Source organism: Leucopleurus acutus (genome assembly GCF_964270905.1).
Source record: "Leucopleurus acutus genome assembly, chromosome: 13".
NCBI lineage: Eukaryota > Metazoa > Chordata > Mammalia > Artiodactyla > Delphinidae > Leucopleurus > Leucopleurus acutus.
The window spans coordinates 16,209,461-16,229,257 of record NC_139155.1 but is presented as its reverse complement, the minus strand read 5'-3'; the positions used below and the strand labels follow the sequence as shown (position 1 = coordinate 16,229,257).

General features: G+C 45.3%; 1 protein-coding gene across 1 annotated transcript; it reads left to right on the top strand.

Annotated features, from left to right (window-relative positions):
- Positions 1-523: 523 nt before the first annotated feature.
- GRP (gastrin releasing peptide) lies at positions 524-11,652 on the top strand (the record flags this gene model as incomplete). Its single annotated transcript, XM_082852492.1, has 3 exons — positions 524-662; positions 6,588-6,830; positions 11,615-11,652. 3 exons carry the CDS (start codon positions 524-526, stop codon positions 11,650-11,652), a joined length of 420 nt encoding a protein of 139 aa, XP_082708618.1.
- Positions 11,653-19,797: the final 8,145 nt, after the last annotated feature.

The window sequence follows — 19,797 nt, the reverse complement described above, 5'->3', positions numbered from 1 at the left end:
TCTCCCCCACCCCAGCTGCGCCCCTCGCCCCTGGGGTCAGGCCGCGGGGTCACTGCTCCTCCTCGAAGGATCCGAAGGCAGCTAACGCGGGAGGCGCCCCGGTGAGGCTGGGGAGGGAGGAGTTCCCTAAATTGTGCTGGAGCGAAGGCGTCGAGGATAGGAAGAACTAACCCAGGCTGGGGAAGGCGGACGGGGCTACGAGGGAGAGAGAGAGGGGACAATGTACGCTCAGCCTGTTCATCGCTCGGCAGGAAGATGGATGATTTTCGGAGACCGTTGTCCCAGCGCTCCGGCTCGCTCCAGGAAGACGTCAGAGCGCTGGGGTCGGCGGTGGAGGATCCCTCTGCGCCCCCGCCCGGGCTTGCATATAAAGTCGGGGCGTCGTGGAGGCTGCAGCAGCGGCGCTGGCGGCGGCGGCGGCGGCGCTCCTCTGAGGTCCCGGTCCTCCCTTCTCTCCTCTGCAGTGGAAGCGCACTCTCCGCCCAGTCTCGCCGCGGCGCTCCGAGGGCTTCCCGCCGGGACCATGCGCGGCCGCGACTTCCCGCTTGTCCTGCTGGCTCTGGTCCTCTGCCAGGCGCCCCGGGGACCGGCCGCCCCGGTGTCGGCGGGCGGAGGGACCCTGCTGGCCAAGATGTACCCGCGCGGCAACCACTGGGCGGTGGGTGAGTGTCCGGCGCGCTCTAGTCCTGGCGGGACCAGCCAGCCGAGGGGGCCAGTCTCCCCATCTCTCAGCTTTTCTGCGGCTCTGCGTTGGGGGCTGGGTTTTGCTCCGACCTTTCCACTCAGACGCCAACCCCGTTCTCCCAAAACTCCACTCTGCCCTTCAGTATCCCGGGAAGCCGTCGGTCCCTCGGCAGCCTCCGGCTGGTCCCTCGGTCCTTTCCCGCTCTCTTCCCTCCACCGCAGGACACCCGAGCCAGCGCGCAGCTCTCCAAAATCCCAGCCGTACGCGGAGATCACCCTCCCTCCGCATCTCCCAGCACCTCCTTTTATCCGTCTAATCACAACCCTGTCTGGCACGGTTCTCTCTCTGAACAATTTTGGGGAGCTGGGTCCCCGAGCGCGTCTCGGAGCCCTGGTCCAGCCTGGCGGCTGCGCCTTTACCCCCGACAAAGCCACAGGTGTGGGACACAGGGCGCAGCGCCCACCCTGGGTTTCAAATCTGTTTGGCAATCAGCGCCTGAATCCCACCTCTATTTGGGACTCGCCTGAATTTCCTCAGTCCTTCTTTGCCTTGCAGCGATTTTCTTTTCCCTGACCTTTTGCCCAACCCTCCCTGCTTCCATCCGGCAGGCTCGGTGCTCCGGGAATCACACGTGGTCTCCACGCTGATCCCGGGTCTCTGTCCCCGAAGTCCTCACTTTTCTCCGCCTCTCTTGACCCGAAACCTCACGCTCTCCCCTAGCTCCTTCCCTCTTTCCCCTGCCTACAAGTCCTGCTTTCCAGGCACGAGCTTGGAGGTTCTCTCGTCCCGGCCCCCCGGAACCGCAGCGGCTTGGACCGGGTCTCGGGCCGCGGAGCGCGCACCCGCTTGCTTCCCCGCAGCTGGGAGGCAGGTAGCGGCCCCGCTGCTTCTCGCTGCTCCAGCGTCACCCCGGGGCTCTCGGCCGCGCCGAGCAGAGCCTCTAGCAAATGTTGCCAAGCGTTCGACTTCCTCAGACAGCTCCCCACACAGCCATCTACAGCAGCCCTAGCCTTTCCCGGGAAGCCGGTCGGTCCCTAGAGAGATTTAAGGCGGGGTGTGTGTGTGTGTGTGTGTGTGTGTGTGTGTGTGTGTGTGTGTGTGTGTGTGTGTGTGTGTGTACGTGTGCGTGTGCGTTTCACGATTTCCTTAGTCATCTACTTAGAAGTAGGGGAGGGTGTGTTGGAAAGATACTTGCTAATTCAACTCTCAGAGGATTTACAGGCTCTCGGGGTGAAGACTAGGATGAATTTAGAAGATGGGGTGAAGCTAGAACTGCGCGTCCTCAGCTCCTGTGCGCTGTGTAGGTTTCCCTCAGAGAAATGGAGCGCTCTGGGTTGCGATAGAGTAGTTTTCATTATTACTGAAAGAATCATTTGCCAAGTCTTGGCAACCCCAGGGATGAAAGTATTTGTCATCTTTGAGGGACACCCGGAACCCAGGAGCCTGGTATAGAGAGGAAGGGTTGGGATGGGTGAAAACCCTTGCACTTCCAGAGAGAAGGATACTTAGAAGATGTTAAAGAAGCCAAACCTAGAATGGAATCGATGCTTAAAAAGGGCTCCTGGGAGTTTAGATCAAGTGGCCATTGTCCAGTGCGGCCAGCGGCCAGTGGGCTGGGAAGGTGGAATGAAACTTCCAGATTTCCAGCCTCTTTTGCTCATCCATGTTTTTGTACTAAATATATATATATGTATATATATATATATAAAATTATTTTTTTTTTGTGGTACGTGGGCCTCTCACTGTTGTGGCCTCTCCCCTTGCGGAGCACAGGCTCCGGACGCGCAGGCTCAGCGGCCATGGCTCACGGGCCCAGCCGCTCCGCGGCACGTGGGATCCTCCGGGACCGGGGCACGAACCCGTGTCCCCTGCCTCAGCCGGTGGACTCTCAACCACTGTGCCACCAGGGAAGCCCTAAAAAGACTTATTGTTAATGTAACCCTTGCAGACTAAACGCAGGACAAGAGAGTTAGCTGGGAAGCTATAATCATGGTATTTTTGATGCAAGCCAACCCTGATTGCTGTGATTCCAGAGCACATCAGACCCCAGGTCTTTCAGATGTCGGCCATTTCATCACCCTTCATGGTGGTACTTGGGCATTCCCAGCCCCAAAGTGTACTGACCAGTGACACCCCCAAATTGTCTTATTCTCTTATTTGTTCTCGAACACACTCTTTTTCCTTTTTCTCTCTTGACTGTGCAGAGTTGATGAAGAACAAGGGAAAGAGGGAGGTGACATAGAAAATTGCATTTAGATTTAAAATGACATTGCAGTTGCACAAGTTTGCTTTGGGTGGACATGCCCTCTGTTGGAATGCGAGCATTCATAAGCATGAATGCAATGTTAGATTTTAAATTGAGGTTTCTGCCCTAAGTAAATTCCTGTCCTCCTCAGTCACTGAAGACATGGAGGTTAGTTTTAATTAAGGTTAGTTTTAATTAATGCAAACGAAAGCTACATATTGCTGTCTGTGAAGAAGCTGTTAGCACAAATTTGCAGGTTTGTTAAGTGAATTGCTTCTTCCAGCTGAGAGGAACGTGATGTGGCCATGGAAAAACAAGTTAACAGACTGAAAACATAACCAATTCTTATCTGTCTCGATGTTCATGGAGATGTTTTGTGTGCCATGAAAATATAGGTCAACACTAACACTGGTAACTATCCCCTGTGCACCCAAGAAATGTTTCTGGTCGTGGTTCTAACTCTGATGTGGAGCGTGCCGTGGAGGGTTGAATGCTGAGCCCAGTGTTCAGCTGCAGAATGGTGTTACATGATTGTGCTACCCGAGCTACTGTGAAATACAGCTGAAGTATCACTCCAGAAAAACTAGCTCTTAATACTCAACACTTTCTGTCTTAATGGATATTTTCTGAAGTTAGGATAATCTTCAAGTATGGAGCTCAAGAAAATTCTTTCCTGTTGCAAACCTGCCATTTTAGTGGTATTTTTACGTGATTAAAGAGGACAAAAGCTTCCCCCCTACGCCTGGCAAGGTTTTATTTTTTCAAGTGCCTATCTTTTGATCTCCATTATTATTATATGGATACATAACAAATGATGATGGGAGAAGAGATGGAAGTGGGCATAGCGTCCACGTTGCCATGGAGACGATTATTTGGTTGACGTTAGCTAGCTAAGAAGTGCATTAGGACCCAGGGAATGTGTGCTTCCCTGGGACGTTCTAGATGGCGCACTTTCCTTAGAAAAAAGAAAAGCATCTGTGGTCTAGGGGAGGGAGTCTGAACACCCATCCACCAAATATGCAAATACTGAAATTCAGTACAAGGTCCCAAAGATCTATGTTAAATCACCCACAGAATGGAGGCCCATTTTAGCGTTCCATTGTAGAAAAGTCACAGAATTCTTCAAGCATGACAAAAATGAAGTTATTTGTAAAAACATCTCCATCATCCCTCTGCTTCATTGCCAATAACGCCTTTCTCATTTCCAGCATCCTAACCAGATGATAGACAATGACCGAGGACAAGAGCAACTGAGGTTATTACTGGGAGCATCAGATTCTAATCCCACTTTCCCATTATCATGATTCGATTTCCTCCATATTTCTAAGCCAAATGATTTGCTACTTCCTGGGAGGTTGTGGAACATAATCATTGTGATGGCTAAATGCAAAGTTATTTAGTAGATATCTGGGTACCAAGTTCACCAAGCAGATAAGTGAGGAGCCAGTTTTTCAAGATTCCAATGCTTCAGCTGGGACAGTGTCCTTAATAGAGTCTTAAAATTGTGTGCAGTGTCAGGTCCTAAGTGACTTGGCAAAGCTCACACTGCAATGCAGGAAAACCTCATTTTCAGGCTCTCCTGTACACACAGAATTAATTTTTCTGAGTTGCATAACTGAGTCATGACCTAGTGATATAGGATCTCCATTCCTTTTGATAATATTAGAAAGCTTTGGCAGACCTTATCCTTATTTCCAGACCCCAGAATGATTTCTAACTGCTTTATATCCTTGGGAAGTTCAAAGACACTTCAAAGCAGTATAATATCATAGAGTCTGGACTGTGAGCTGATTTTAATCCCAGAATCTTTACTTGCATGTATGTGACTTTTGGCCAGTCTCATTTTCATCAAAGTTAGTACAGTGTGGATCAAATGAAATAATCTGCATTTAAACATCCTGTGAACTGTAAATACACACACAAGCAATAGAGTTACTGTGAGGGCTTCTCTCTTGGTGGACAGAACAGCTGGGAAGGGGCCTCCTTCCATTTGCAGTGACTGAGGTCTGCCACGTACTATTTTCATGATGCTTGCCTTACATCTAATGCCAGTCAACACTGGAGCCACAGAGAGCTCTTTCCTTGTGAGCTTTAAATCAAAAGCACCATAGTTTTACTAGTGTTAGAAATTTGAAAGTACTATAAAACCCAATTACAGAGAAATGGAGAAAATCAACTGAAGAAAGTAAATAAGATAATGTGAGTATATTCAAGCAATGGGCTAAAATGTAAAGAATACAGACCTTCAATACCATACCCTTCTGACCCTAAGGCTATCCCCATTTGCATACATGAATTTCCATGTTTTTAGTGGTTTGGCCTCCTACACAGCAACTTTTATTTGTTTATATGGCAAAAGCTCATCTCTGGAGCTAATGATAAACTTTGGTGACCATTTTAGACCTCCAAGAGAAAATTCTGCATTTATATGGCTGAAAAGTGTTGGCCAAAACTTGTCTTCAACCTGTGTTTCATTACAAACTGTAATTTCTAGGTACAATTTCTAGGTGCAATTTCTAGGTTCAGTCTCAGCTAAAGTTCTAAGAAAATTTAAATGAAAAATTCCTTTGCTACGTTTGTATTACAGGTAAGAGGAAAGCAACACCTTTTAATTAATTAATTAATTTTAATTAATTAATTTATTTTTGGCTGCGTTGGGTCTTCGTTGCTGCGCACGGGCTTTCTCTAGCTGCCGCGAGCGGGGGCTACTCTTCGTTGTGATGCTCGGGCTTCTCACTGCGGTGGCTTCTCTTGCTGTGGAGCACAGGCTCTAGGTGCTCAGGCTTCAGTAGTTGTGGCATGTGGGCTCAGTAGTTGTGGCTCGTGGGCTCTAGAGCAGTTGTGGTGCACAGGCTTAGTTGCTCCGCGGCATGTGGGATCTTCCTGGACCAGGGCTCGAACCCGTGTTCCCTGCATTGGCAGGTGGATTCTTAACCACTGCTCTACCAGGGAAGTCTGAGCAACACCTTTTTAATCACACAAAGAAAAGCATGGAGACTTTTCTTTTCAGGAACAATTCAAGATTAACTGGGGTAGATGTTCGAACGCCATCATTCAGCTGGGAATAGAATTCGGTGCACACAGAAATGGTGACAGAATTTTAGATATGGAAGGTTCTTTCGATGTCATCTGGTCCAACATGTTCATTTTATTGTTGATAAAATTGAAGGTTCGGGATGCTAAATGACTTGAGAGAGGTCACCTGGCTAGTTAGCAGAGGGGCTGGGACCAGACCCAGGGCTTCTGAGTTGCAGTTCTGAATTCTGTCCATTCATTAGGCGTTTTGAGCACGGATCAAAATCTGTCAGTCGTTTATGAACTATCTCCTAATAATATCAATAAAATGCTATTTATCCCACATTTAGGAGAAAGCAGCACAAACACAATTGGTGCCCTTTTTAATTTCTTGTTCATTCATTCCCCTGGGTTAAATTTGTGGCATTCTGTTTTTGTTGGGGTTTTTCTGAACCAGAGTATATGCTTGTTTTATTTCTTTATGAATGTGGCATTGAATGTTTTTTAAATTGAAGTATAATTGACATACAAAATTATATAAGTTACAGGTGTACAACATAGTGATTCATAATTTTTAAAGGTTATACTCCATTTACAGTTATTATAAAATATTGGCTATGTATTGTTTTTGTTTTTGAACAGGACATTTAATGGGAAAGAAGAGCACAGGAGAGTCCCTGTATGTTTATGAGGGAGGGAACCTGAAGGAGCAGCTGAGGGAGTACATTCGGTGGCAGGAAGCTACAAGGAATTTGCTAAGCCTCCTAGAAGCAAAGGGGACCAGAAGCCATCAGCCACCTCAACGGGAGCCCCTGGGCATTCGCCAGTCCACCTGGGATCCAGAGGGCAGCAGCAACTTTAAAGACGTGGGATCGAGGCTCAAAGGTATAATGAACATACTGGGGAAGTGGGAGTGGGGTGAGGAGGGGTCGGGGAGGTAGGAGGTGTTTGGGGAGAGTTGGAAGGAGGGGAGGTTTGAGCAGGGAAGAATAAAACTGTTCAGAGGTAAGACTTCACAGCAACTACATCGGGCTGACATCAGTACACACTCAGAAAATGAGTGGCCAATCCTCATGCTAGCTTTTCTTTCAACATCATAAATTATTTTTCCTCTTAACACATCAAACTCCAATTTGGGAGTTTTGTTAGCAATTGTGCATTGTTAGGATTTTTTAGCCTACCAGACCCTTCCAAAATATTTTGATAGTGAGGCCACAGATTATTTGAGTTGATCCCTGTGGATATATAGATATGTCTTTTTTAAATTTATTTATTCATTTATTTATTTTTGGCTGTGTTGGGTCTTCGTTTCTGTGCGAGGGCTTTCTCTAGTTGCGTTGAAGGGGGGGCCACTCTTTATCGCGGTGCGCGGGCCTCTCACTGTTGCGGCCTCTCTTGTTGTGGAGCACAGGCTCCAGACGCGCAGGGTCAGTAGCTGTGGTGCGCGGGCTTAGTTGCTCCGCGGCATGTGGGATTTTCCCAGACCAGGGCTCGAACCCGTGTGCCCTGCATTGGCAGGCAGATTCTCAACCACTGCGCCACCAAGGAAGCTAGATATGTTTATTTTTGATGAACATTAGTGGAAGGGCCTATTCACAGAAGCTTTTGGAAGAGAGCATTCCTGTTTGCTACTTTTGATGCAAAATAGTACTCCTTCATATTTGTTCCAAGATTACCTAGTTCGGGTCTCATCCTAATATTTCAAAACTTGGTGAAAATATCTCAGGTCAACTGATCTGTTCAGTATATGATTTTATAGAGGATAGGGGAAAAGACTTATAACAAATTGGCATTGTTTAGATACAAAGACAGTAAATGAGATAGAAGAGAATAAAATGTATAGGAAGAAAGCAAGGCAACTGAAAATGATGTGATTCTCATTAACTTTTAAGAAGTTTCCATGAAATTTATGATAAAAGGCAAAAATAATCACTACAATACTCCTAATAATAACAACTGCTAGTTTTAGTGAGTATTTTTTATAATCCAAGTACTGGGTGAAACACCTTACCTTCATCCATTTCCTCGGGTAATGCTCACAGCAGTCTTAGGAGAAAGATTCAGGAAGATTCTATTATTCTCTCCACTTTAGAGGTGAGGAAACTGAGACCAGTCGTGCAGCTTTTCAAGGGAAAAGCCCGTGCTGTCTGCCTTGGCCAGTCCACTGCCGTGTGAGTCATCTTCTGGGAATGGTCCTCATTGATCTTAAATATGAAGGATGCAGGATGCAGTGCAGCTTTCCCTCTCGATGTTTCTGCCAATAAATAATATTGTGTTTCACTCACAGACCTTGGAGAGTTCACCATGTCCCTCTTTCGTGGTGGGTAACTCTGATTGATGACCCCTTAACAGAGGCTCAGGGCTGGCGTGGCCAAGCCTCGGATGGTTTCTCCAGAGGGAGGCTTTATGTGTCACCACTCTTTGGTCTACTGTGGATTCTCTGTGCTAAATGCAGAGCAAAAAAAAGTTCCTTTGTTGCATTAAGCACCTAGAGAGAAAGTCTCTGGTAGCCTTTATTCAGAAAGAAAATCAGGATTCAATCAAGCAATACAGAAATAAGTGTCAACTTTGTACAGAGCCCTGAATGACTAATTCTCTTGTCCACACCCTTGTCTGTGAATAGATCACGTGGTTCTAAAGGCTCTCAGAACTTGTGATTGACTTCTTGGGCCCCGGCTGGCCTGGCCTATTCTTGGCCAAACACTGAAATGGGGCTCCCCTGGTGGCGCAGCGGTTGAGAATCCGCCTGCCGATGCAGGGGACACGGGTTTGTGCCCCGGTCCGGGAAGATCCCACATGCCGCGGAGCGGCTGGGCCCGTGAGCCATGGCCGCTGAGCTTGTGCGTCTGGAGCCTGTGCTCCGCAACGGGAGAGGCCACAACAGTGAGAGGCCCGCGTACCGCAAAAAAAAAAAAAAAAAAACAAAAATAAACTAGCAGCAGGGATTTTCAGAGGCTGAGGACTTTTCTTAAACTTAAAAAACTATCCACATGTACTCCCCTCTCCCGTTTTAGTAACAAAACATCAAGTCCTGTGGCCAAATCTCCCAGAGCTGTAGTTAGAAACTGAGCATCTTCCTACATTTTGATGACAAAGATATTTACTTGATTCAGAAAAGGTTCATGTAAATGCGCACTGAATCTAGACTACTATATCGCAACAAACAGGAAGTGTTTAGCAACAATTGTGGCCAACCATTTTCAAGGCGAACCTAAATCTTTTAACTTTACCCTTCTCACAAAAGCTAATGGAACTTTTACCCTATGGTTTCTAGAACATGGAACAGTGCTCAGCTCAGCTCCAGGCCCTGATCCATAATCCTGGATGCGGCTGTGGACTGTCCTGAGTTTCAGTGAAGGTTGAGGTTAGCCTCTGGGTCCCTTTTGTAATTGGGACGCAGTTCATTGTTTTTTGAAGCCTAGGATTTTTTCTCTTATTTGGCGAGCATGAGGAAAGAGAACTGGGGAATGCATTGCTGGGGGTTTTATGGAAAGGAAGTAAATGTACAAATTTGCTCTCACTTTTGAGGGAGAGATCTCACCGTCCCATCAGATCAGTACAGAGAATAGAAAGGTTCTATTTATTAATATGCGAAATGCTCCAACGGAAGCTCCAAATATAGGGAAAGCAACATATGGTCAAGAGTAACCAAAAAGCTTCTGATTACCCTGTTTCTATGAAGGCGGGGGCAGCTTCACTCTGCTGGCTCCCACCTCAGAGACAGTGCCTCCCAGTCACAACGGCCAGCTTCAATCTACACACAATAAATCCTGGAGAGGGTGTGGAGAAAAGGGAACCCTCTTGCACTGTCGGTGGGAATGTAACTTGATACAGCCACTATGGAGAACAGTATGGAGGTTCCTGAAAAAACTAAAAATAGAATTACCATATGACCCAGCAGTTCCACTGCTGGGCATATACCCTGAGAAAACCATAATTCAAAAAGAGTCATGGGGCTTCCCTGGGACATGGGTTCGTGCCCCGGTCCGGGAGGATCCCGCATGCCGCGGAGCGGCTGGGCCCGTGAGCCATGGCCGCCGAGCCTGCGCGTCCGGAGCCTGTGCTCCGCAACGGGAGAGGCCGTATGGCAGCATCTTCAGGCAGCCTGGCGACCCTTAATAGTGCAGCCTGGGCTCCTGGAGAAAAATGAAGCTAATTGGTCTGTGTGGGGAATTGAACCCCAGGCCCTGGCTTCATTATCACCTGGTTAAAACAATGGAGCCACAGAGCAGATAATAACTGATCTGAGAACCTCAGTAATTCCTTTATTAGAAACAAATGGCTGGTCTGGACGTTGGGGAACCTGAATTGCCAGGGAATCTTGGAAAGTGTAATAAGCTCTCATCTGGATGAAAAGTGTTTTCTCATCTCAGAGGGTAAAGGGTGCTATATGGGAACAAAGAAGTGTTTTAAAAGTAGAGCTACTTGGGCTTCCCTGGTGGCGCAGTGGTTGAGAGTCCTCCTGCCGATGCAGGGGACACAGGTTCGTGCCCCGGTCTGGGAAGATCTCACATGCCGCGGAGCGGCTGCGCCCGTGAGCCATGGCCGCTGAGCCTGCGCGTTCGGAGCCTGTGCTCCGCAACGGGAGAGGCCACAACAGTGAGAGGCCCGCGTACCGCAAAAAAAAAAAAGTAGAGCTACTCATTCTTCCTTCAGTCTTAGTTAATTTGAACAGAAGCCACAACAAGCCAACCACAATGCATTTAGAACTGGCAGAAACCCCGACTGCCTCCTCCTCCCAAGTTGCCCACACGACTACCGTTTACAGTCATGGGTTTATAATATTGAATTGTGTAGTTCATAAACTAGCTTTGATTTGTGGGATGAGGCATTGCCAAAGAAGCAAAGTAACAATTAAGATCCCACATTCCTTAGCAGTCTCCCTACCCAGCTGCTACTTTAGTAACAAATTCCTGGGGATAATACATGTAATTTCCAACTTTGGTCAAACTACACCTGTGTAAATGAACTTACGAAACAGAAACAGACTCACAGACATAGAGAACAGACTTGTGGTTGCCAAGATGGGGAGGGGGTCGGGGAGGGATGAATTGAGAGTTTGGGATTAGCAGATGCAAACTATTATACATAGAATAGGTCCTACTGTACAGCACAGGGAACTATATTCAATAACCTGTGATAAACTATAGAGGAAAAGAATATGAAAAAGAATGTATGTACATGTATAATTGAATCACTTTGCTATACAGCAGAAATTAACACAACATTATAAATCAACTATGCTTCAATAAAAGAAATTTAAAAAAATAAGGTTTTCTTTTAAAAAAACATATATATATATACACACACACACACATATGTAGTCATATCAGAACACAAGTTAAGCTAATATAACAAAAAGACCCGAAAATATAGTGGCTCCCCAAAAGGAGGAAGTTAACTTCTCTTGGGGGACAGCTGTTGTTCTCAAGCATTAACGTGCTCAGAGTCATCTGGAGGACTTGTGAGAGCACAGATGGCTGGGTCCCATCCCCAGAGTTTCCAGTTCTGTAGGTCTGGGGTAGACCTAGGAATCTACCTTTCTACCAGTCTCCCAAGTGATACTGATGGTTTATTGGGATGAATTTACTTTTAGCATTAGACTTTGGCATCACTAACTACGTTCGCTTAACTCTTTCTAATATTTTTTAAGTTGGTGGACTCTCCAGGTTCTCAGCGTGAAGGAAGGAACCCCCAGCTGAACTGATACTGACAACGGTGGCCTCCCTCAAAGAAGCAAAACAAAACCCTCAAGAAACTGCGTTCTATGGGCATCAGTTCTACTGGGTCATCAAGTTTCCTTTATGCAAAATACTTAACTATTCTTGTATCTTTCAACTTTGACTAAAGTCATGATTTTCAAGCAGCATCTTCTGGTTTGAACTTGTTTGCTGTGAATAATTGTCCATAAAGAGTGTTCCAATTAATGTTCTTTACATCTGGGCTATTTGTCTATTAGATTCCAGTCCTTGCTCCCATTCACAATAAAAGCTTAAACATATTGTCCAAAAGGCAGGTAGTTTTCTTATTTCAATTCCAAATGAGAGGACAGTGATTAATACTGAGATTAACAAACAGGTTGACAGTGAACTTGTGTGCTCATTGATGAAAGCAGGCTGAATTTTTAGCTTTGCTCTCTGAAAGCCACTTACTGATTCCTTGTAGTGACTTACTAGATGCCACTTACTAGATGCCACTTTATAGATGCCACTTACTAGAAGCTCAGACTTGCTTTATCGTTACCCAGTCGGATGGGCTAGGTTCAACATAGAGGCTGGCCTTCATCATATAATAATTCCCATCTCTTCAGCCCTTACCATGATTAGGTATTTTGCTGATGGTACTGATATTCTCCTCCAAATAGTTTCATAAGCTGAAAATGATCCGTCTCACTTAATAGCTAAGGAAACAGAGTTAGGTCAGCTGACTTGCCCAAGGTCACACAGTAGATGGAACTGGGATTCAAACACCTAAAGTCACCAGATTTTCTGTAGCATTTGACAGTTTTTCTATTACCTCATTTTGAGCCCCTCTTTCAGTATATTTAAGCCTAGCAAGTAACACTGTTTCTTCAAAATTCCATTGCCAGCCAGAGAGAAGTAGTCCCCAGAGCCAGATTTAGTCAGCTCCGCAGCAAAGGGAAAAGATCGGTTCCAGAGATTCCCTTGCATTCTCAGAGAACATGGCCTGGCGGTTCACAACACTCCCCAGTTCCATTTTTATCATGACATTCACACATTAACAGATTTTAAAGCTTCTTTGCCATATGTTTGGATTTCCTTCATTTGGGGAAATCACATATGAAATGGTGAAGAGATTTATCTTGCCTTTGTTCTGATTATCAAAGAACCACATAAGATGTGATGTGTTCTGATTTCTTTTAAAATCACGTTGATTCCCAACTTGTCCAGAGCCAGACCAGGGAAAACATGTGAGGTGTGTTTTCAGTGTCCTGTCGTCTTCCTCTTCTTGGGACGCCCTGAGCCTCTTTCCCAAGAACTCGGTCCTGAGCTGAGTGCACTAAAGCCCGCCATGCAGCTGATGATGAAGGGGAAGCCCTGTCACCAGGATTCACCCTCCAGTAGGACACTCATAAAGATGAAAACAACCTTCTAGACCCAGGGGACATTCCTCCAAGGGTGGCATTTCAGGTAGGGAGAGGAAGACAATGCTTCTCGAATAACCCCATCTAGACAGTCACTTGTTTGGTTCTTTCATGAGAGTAGATGTGATCCTATGTTTCAATTGCAATCATTTTTCCCTCATGTGCCCTGACCAAGATACAAGAACTGCTCACTTGAATCCCTTGACCTTTGCAGGCGCCTAAGTACCAAGCCCTGGTCAAGACTAGAATCCCTTTATCCATTTATCTGTCCTTGAATGGATAAAAAAGATGTGGTACATATATACATTGGAATATTACTCAGCCATAAAAGAGAATGAAATAATGCCATAAGCAGCAACATGGATGGACCTGGAGATTATCATACTAAGTGAAGTGAGTCAGAAAAAGAAAGATAAATATCATATATCACTTATATGTGAAATCTTTAAAAATGATACAAATGGGGAATTCCCTGGTGGTCCAGTGGTTAGGACCCTGCGCTTCCACTGTGGGGGGCCTGCGTTCGATCCCTGGTCAAAGAACTAAGATCCCGCAAGCTGCGTGGCATGGCCAAAAAAAAAAAGATACAAATGAACTTATTTACAAAACAGAAACAGACTCACAGGTATAGAAAACAAACTTATGGTTACCAAAGGGGAAAGGTGAGGGGGAGGGATAAATTAGGAGTTTGGAATTAATATATACATACTACTCTACATAAAATAGATAATCAACAAGGACCTACTGTATAGCAATACTCTGCAATAACCTATATGGGGAAAGAATCTGAAAAAGAATATAGATATATGTACACGTATAGCTGAATCAGTTTGCTGTACACCTGAAACCAAACAACATTGTAAATCAACTATACCCTCCCCCTCCCCCCACCAAACAAAAAGAAAGAAAGAAAGAAAAACTATTAGAATACCTTTACTTAAGAGAGATAGCTTTCCGGGCTTCCCTGGTGGCGCAGTGGTTGAGAGTCCGCCTGCCAGTGCAGGGGACACGGGTTCGTGCCCCGGTCCGGGAGGGTCCCGCGTGCCGCGGAGCGGCTGGGCCCGTAAGCCATGGCCGCTGAGCCTGCATGTCCGGAGCCTGTGCTCCGCAACGGGAGAGGCCACAACAGTAAGAGGCCCGCGTACCGCAAAAAAAAAAAAAAAAAAAAAAGAGAGATATAGCTTTCCCTACACGGAGAGCTTTCCTGAACACTTGTTTGCAAGTGTAGTCCCGTCACCTATCTTGTGTGGGCTTATCGGGTCAGGGAATTTTCAGCTGCAGATAATAGCAACCACCTTGAGTTGTTTAAGCAGAAAAGGAAAACTCCAAAAAAGCCAGGTCTCCGATAGGTTCACGAGATGGCTGCCACGTGCTCTGCTACCCCTACAGCATTCTGCAGAACTGCTGGAGTTAGCACTCTCTTCCATTGCCTCTGCCACTACCTGTGCCCCTGGCATTTTGCCCCCCAAACTCTCTTCCGCCCTTGGCTTACTTCGAAATCAGAGTTTTGAATGTCTGCGTCTGATTGGTGGAAGCTAGCCTGTATCTAGCAGTGAGGGAAGCTGGGAAATGTAGTTTTTAGGGTTCTACTTTGGGAACACGAGACGAAAACTTTGGGACCAGACAACTAAAAATTGGCACTTGCCATCTGCTTCTACAAGGATGAGGTCACTAGCCACTGTAGTCGCTGACCTTCAACACACCCTGAAAGGAGTTCAGGAATGAGGCACTCTGTGCTCTGGGAAAAACTGGAAGAACAGGCTTTTAGATAGTTAGATATTTTCAGGAAAAGATTTTTATGAGCCCAGCTCTTGCATTTCCTCACATCTATAAAAGCACTAAAATCATTAATGGAAACACCTGCTCCTCGTGACCAGCAGTAACCTTCTTGTGACTAGCAGCTACCTTCCGCCAAAATGTTTGCTTGATTGTCCTTATCCTTCTTCACCCAAATCACATATATACCGGCCCCTCCGCTTACCTCTTCGGAGCAGTTCCTCAGAGCATCTGAGAGGCTGTCTTCCAGGATATAGTCCTCATTTTGCCCAAATAAAACTTAACTCACAACTTTCACATTGCACTTTTTTTTTTCAGTCTACAGACCCTATCAAAAAGAAGAGAGGGTGTTTAAAAGATACGGTCAGCCACAGGTTACAGATGTCCCCTGCCCCTGTGCTCAAAAAAGAATTTCCTCTTTGATTTCTGACCATTTCTATTCTAGAGAAGAGTTAACACCCAGCCTGGGATTCTGGGAAAGGAAGAGCCTGATGGCTGCTCTCTGCAGCACACAGCCTAGGCGTGTGCATACAGCAAGGAGAGAAGATTGCTTTTAAGACGTGACAATATTTAGGAATCCTTGCAGCGAAGTGGGATAATAAGAGGAAGAATCCAAAAGGGAAGAAAGCAATAATAATTGCCTTCAAATTTGCTCTTTTAAACACAGTCTTTTAATTTATTTTAAGCATCATAGGGTGGATTGCTCTGGGTAATTTAGCGGTCTTTGCTTACGATCAGAGGTTCAGTAACACACTCAGCAGACATTTCAAGCAGTGCAGTACCATTTCTAGCCCCACAATGCCCACCGTTCCATCCCTATTGGGGATATATGATCACCACAGAGCATCTTAACCTAGCTCAGCTGTGTAGGGAGTAATCTAAGTAAAATGTGGGATTTACATAATTCATTTCTTCAACCACAGGCTGCTTTAATCAGAGAGTATGAGATAGCTCTTCAAGGGAAACCCACCATGATAAACTATTGCCATTCCCAAAGCAGAAGGACCATGTGAATACTGCTGAAATGAACGTGAGAATGCAGATATCTCTTCAAGATACTGATTGCATTTCCTTTGGGTACCCAGAAGTGGGATTGCTGGATCATATGATAGTTCTAACCATGGCTCTGCTACTCTTTGCCCTGTGATCAGACCCATTAAACTAATTCATGGATGATGAATGGATGATTCCACATGACTCTAGATGGAAAAGAGACTATTTTGTAGACCTTCAGGAATGACCACTGTACCAGTTAGGATACCTTTGGATGTTCGTAACTGAAAGCCCTCAACTCAAATTGGCATAAAAGGTCGATTTATTATTTCATATACCAGAACTCCAGAGGGAGGTAGTATTCAACATTGTTGAGTTCAGTTTAATTCAGTGACCCAAATATATCCTCAAGGATAGGGGTCTTTCCATCTTCCCACTCTGCCACCAGGGTTCAGATTTATCCTTAAGCTGACTTCTCTCATGGTCACAAGATGGCTGCTGGAGTTCCAGCTGTCACATCCAGACAAGACAAAATTCAAAAGAAGAAGAAAGGCCACTTCTTTTCAGGCTTCACCTTAATAATGGTGATAAGTCCTTTCCCAGAGGTCCTTAAGTCCCTCACACCTCAGTGACCAGCTGGGTCACATGCTTGCCCTAATCCTACAACTAATGAAGAGAACCAGACCACTACGACTGACCTCACCGATTTGGATTTATCCATTGAGTCACGTGGGAGGAGTGTCAGGAACCTAAGCAAAGACTCTCTCAGTAAGGAAGGAGGATGGAATGGATGTGGGAGGAACTTTCAACAGCGTCTGCAATAGGCATGAACCTCATTTCTTGTGACCTCACACAACCCTGGTTCTAGCAGGATAACAATTTCAAACATTAGTCACGGCTATTAAGTGTAAACATGCTGGGTTTTATTCCATTCTCATATGCTCATGTAAAGTCGTTTCAGAGTTTTAAGACCACGAGTCCGTTAGAGCAAGCGACAGTCCGTTTCTCTTGCTGGAAGCACTTAGGTTGTGACTGCAGTTGATAGGTCGCTCCTGGCTTTTGACTGAGCCTTTCTCATACTTTACTCCTTCCTTGCCTTGCAAGACAAGTGGCCGTGACTAACCACATAACAGCTCCTCTGACTCTACCGCTGAAATGAACAGAAATGGAAAGGAAATCGAATTGTACTCTCCTCTACCTGGCAATTTCCCAAGATGCCTCAGCTAGAGATAGCTTCCATGGATAGGCTGGGGGTTGAACTGGAATTTGAAAAAAAATAAAAAATAAAAACCGTCCAGACCAGATTGTAGAAGGAGCTCTTTTCTTTTCACTTAACTCCTGGGGATGGAGGGAGAAAAGAAAAGTGAATAATGTGAAAAACAATTTAACTTAGTAGTCAGGAACTGGCAGCCTGCTGGTTGGATGTTTGCCTGGGCAGTGTCTTAAAAATGAGAACTAGTGACAGAAATTTCAATGTCAAGGGATTTCACATACGAATCTCCCTGTGGCAGGGAGGGGCTCACATTCTCCACTTTGCTACAGTCCCCTCCACGCCCTAGTGCCCCCCAACCCCGCCTGCTACATTTGTTTACATTACCTGCCTGCCCAGTGAGAGCTGAGAGGATGCACAGAACCTGTCAGTCCATCATTCCTGTGCTAATCTGTGACACTTAGCATGCTATTTGGTATTTCAGCATGCCCCTATTAAAAAGCAACTAGTCTGGGGAAAGGAAATTATTTGCCCTTAATGTGTTAACCCCATAGCCCAGGCAGAGAAGACCTGCAAAGGTAAGGAGGCCGCCACGGGAACAGGCTGCCTCTGCTGCCTTCTCCTGCCCGACACTTTCATTCTCTGATGAGAGCCTTCTTTCTCAGTCCCCACTCAGCCCCCAGGATGAGCTGCTCCCAGAGTTGCCTTCTGTCTGCCTCTCCATCTTCCTGACATACACCTGACTGTGTAGCTCCCTTCCCTGTTTTTATTCCTTCCTTTTTCCAGCACCAATCCTCCTGTCTCCTCCATCACTAGGGTCACAAGGTCGCCTTCTTCGCCATTGGGCACTTTACCGTGAGCTACTTCCCCTTGGCTTCTGGCCTCATCATTGTCTTGGCTTTCTTCCTGCCTCTCGGCCTCCTTCTCTGTGTCTCCTTCACAGCCTCCTCCTCCTGGGTCTGTTGAGTCCTGGGAGTTTCCAAGACTCCCTTTCAGGCTTTCTTCTCATCTTTGACCTTCTCTGTAGCAAACTACTCACATGACGCCGCAGTGACCCCAGATTCCTGCTCAGCACAGATTTCTCCTCTGAATTTTCTTTTAAACTGAACAAGGGTATTTGACGTCCAGTTATTACATATAAAGTAAGCCTCAAATTTACTCTAGTTCTGGTCTTTATTCCTTCATTCTCTCTTTTTTTGTTTGTTGCATCATTTCTTTTTTTTTTTAAGATTTTTTTATATGGACCATTTTTTAATGAATTGTAAATTTACAATTGAATTGTAAAATTGTTACAATATTGCTTCTGTTTTACGTTTTTGGTTTTTTGGCCACGAGCCATGTGGGATCTTAGTTCCCTGACTAGGGATCGAACCGTTACCCCCTGCATTGGAAGGCAAAGTCTTAACCATTGGACCACCAGGGAAGTCCCACATCATTTTGATAATATTATTGTAGATGACATTTACGTTCTGTTTTGTCATACTAAGTCCCACATTTGTTTCATCCTAATTTTATAGATTGCATATATTCATGCTCATCCACAGTTCTTGTTTTTAATTGAAATAGTTGATTTAAAATGTTGTGTTAATTTCCGCTGTATAGCAAAGTGACTCAGTTATAGGTATACACAATTCTTGTGCTGTGGTTTTCTCTGTTATCTCTTGATTAGATGAAATCCATCCTCTAATATTTATCTTAATAAAGGCTCTTAAGAAAGAATAATGTTCCTTGAATTCTTTCTCGTTCAGAAACTATTTGTCCACAGCCTCTATTCCTGGAGGAAAGTGATCTAGACTCAAAATCTTTCCTTGAGTATCATAAAGAGATTCCTCACAGCTTCCATGACAATCTCAGCTATTTGGAGCAGTATTTATATATTTTCTTTTCATCTTCAAGTCGTAACTATCTTCTAGTGACATTGCCATTGGTGTTTGAAGCTCTTGTTTCTTTGCATAATATCTAGGAAGAGTAGTGAGGAAATGGGAAGATGCAGTGTCCCAATACTAAGTTCATACAAGAAGTCTAGCCCATGGGACTTAAAAAAGAAGGTAGAGCGGAGTTCCCTGTTGGTCCAGTGGTTAAGACTCGAAGCTTTCACTGCTGTGGCCCGGATTCAATCCCTGGTCGGGGAATTAAGATCCCGCAAGCCATGGGGCACCGGGGGTGGGGTTTGGGGGGAGGAAGGAGGGCAGAAAGACATGCCTTTGACTTTTCCTTTACCGGGGTGGGGGGAGTGGGGGGTAGATACCGCTTTAGCATGAATAGAAGTCAAACTTGGAAACTCCAAATAGATTATCTTGTTCAGTTTTTCAGAACAATCCTTAACATAGATGATACTATGCCAATTATATGCAAATTAGTAACTTGTGGTATACAAGTTAACAACTAGCTCAAGGGCGCCTAGCTTATAAATTGGAAAAAGCAGAATAAAACCCATCCTTTAAACTCCGAGCCAAGTTCTTGTTTAATATACCACAGCTGTCTCCTACAAATACCCCAGAGTCAAAATGATAATTCCCTTCCTGGCACGGTTAATGTCTGTTCTTCTAGGAAGGAAGAATGAATAGAACAATTCTTAATCTCCTTTCCCATCTCTGAGCCTTAAGTATCATCAGCATCTCTGTCATTGGAGGGTGGCCAAAAAGATCACAGAGCTTCAAAGTATCTCCTCACCAGATTTCTTACACACTTAAATTCTGTTAATTTTTTGGGTTGGTCATTGTACCCCCAGAAATTGACTCTTAAAACATAAATATTTCTAGGTGGGT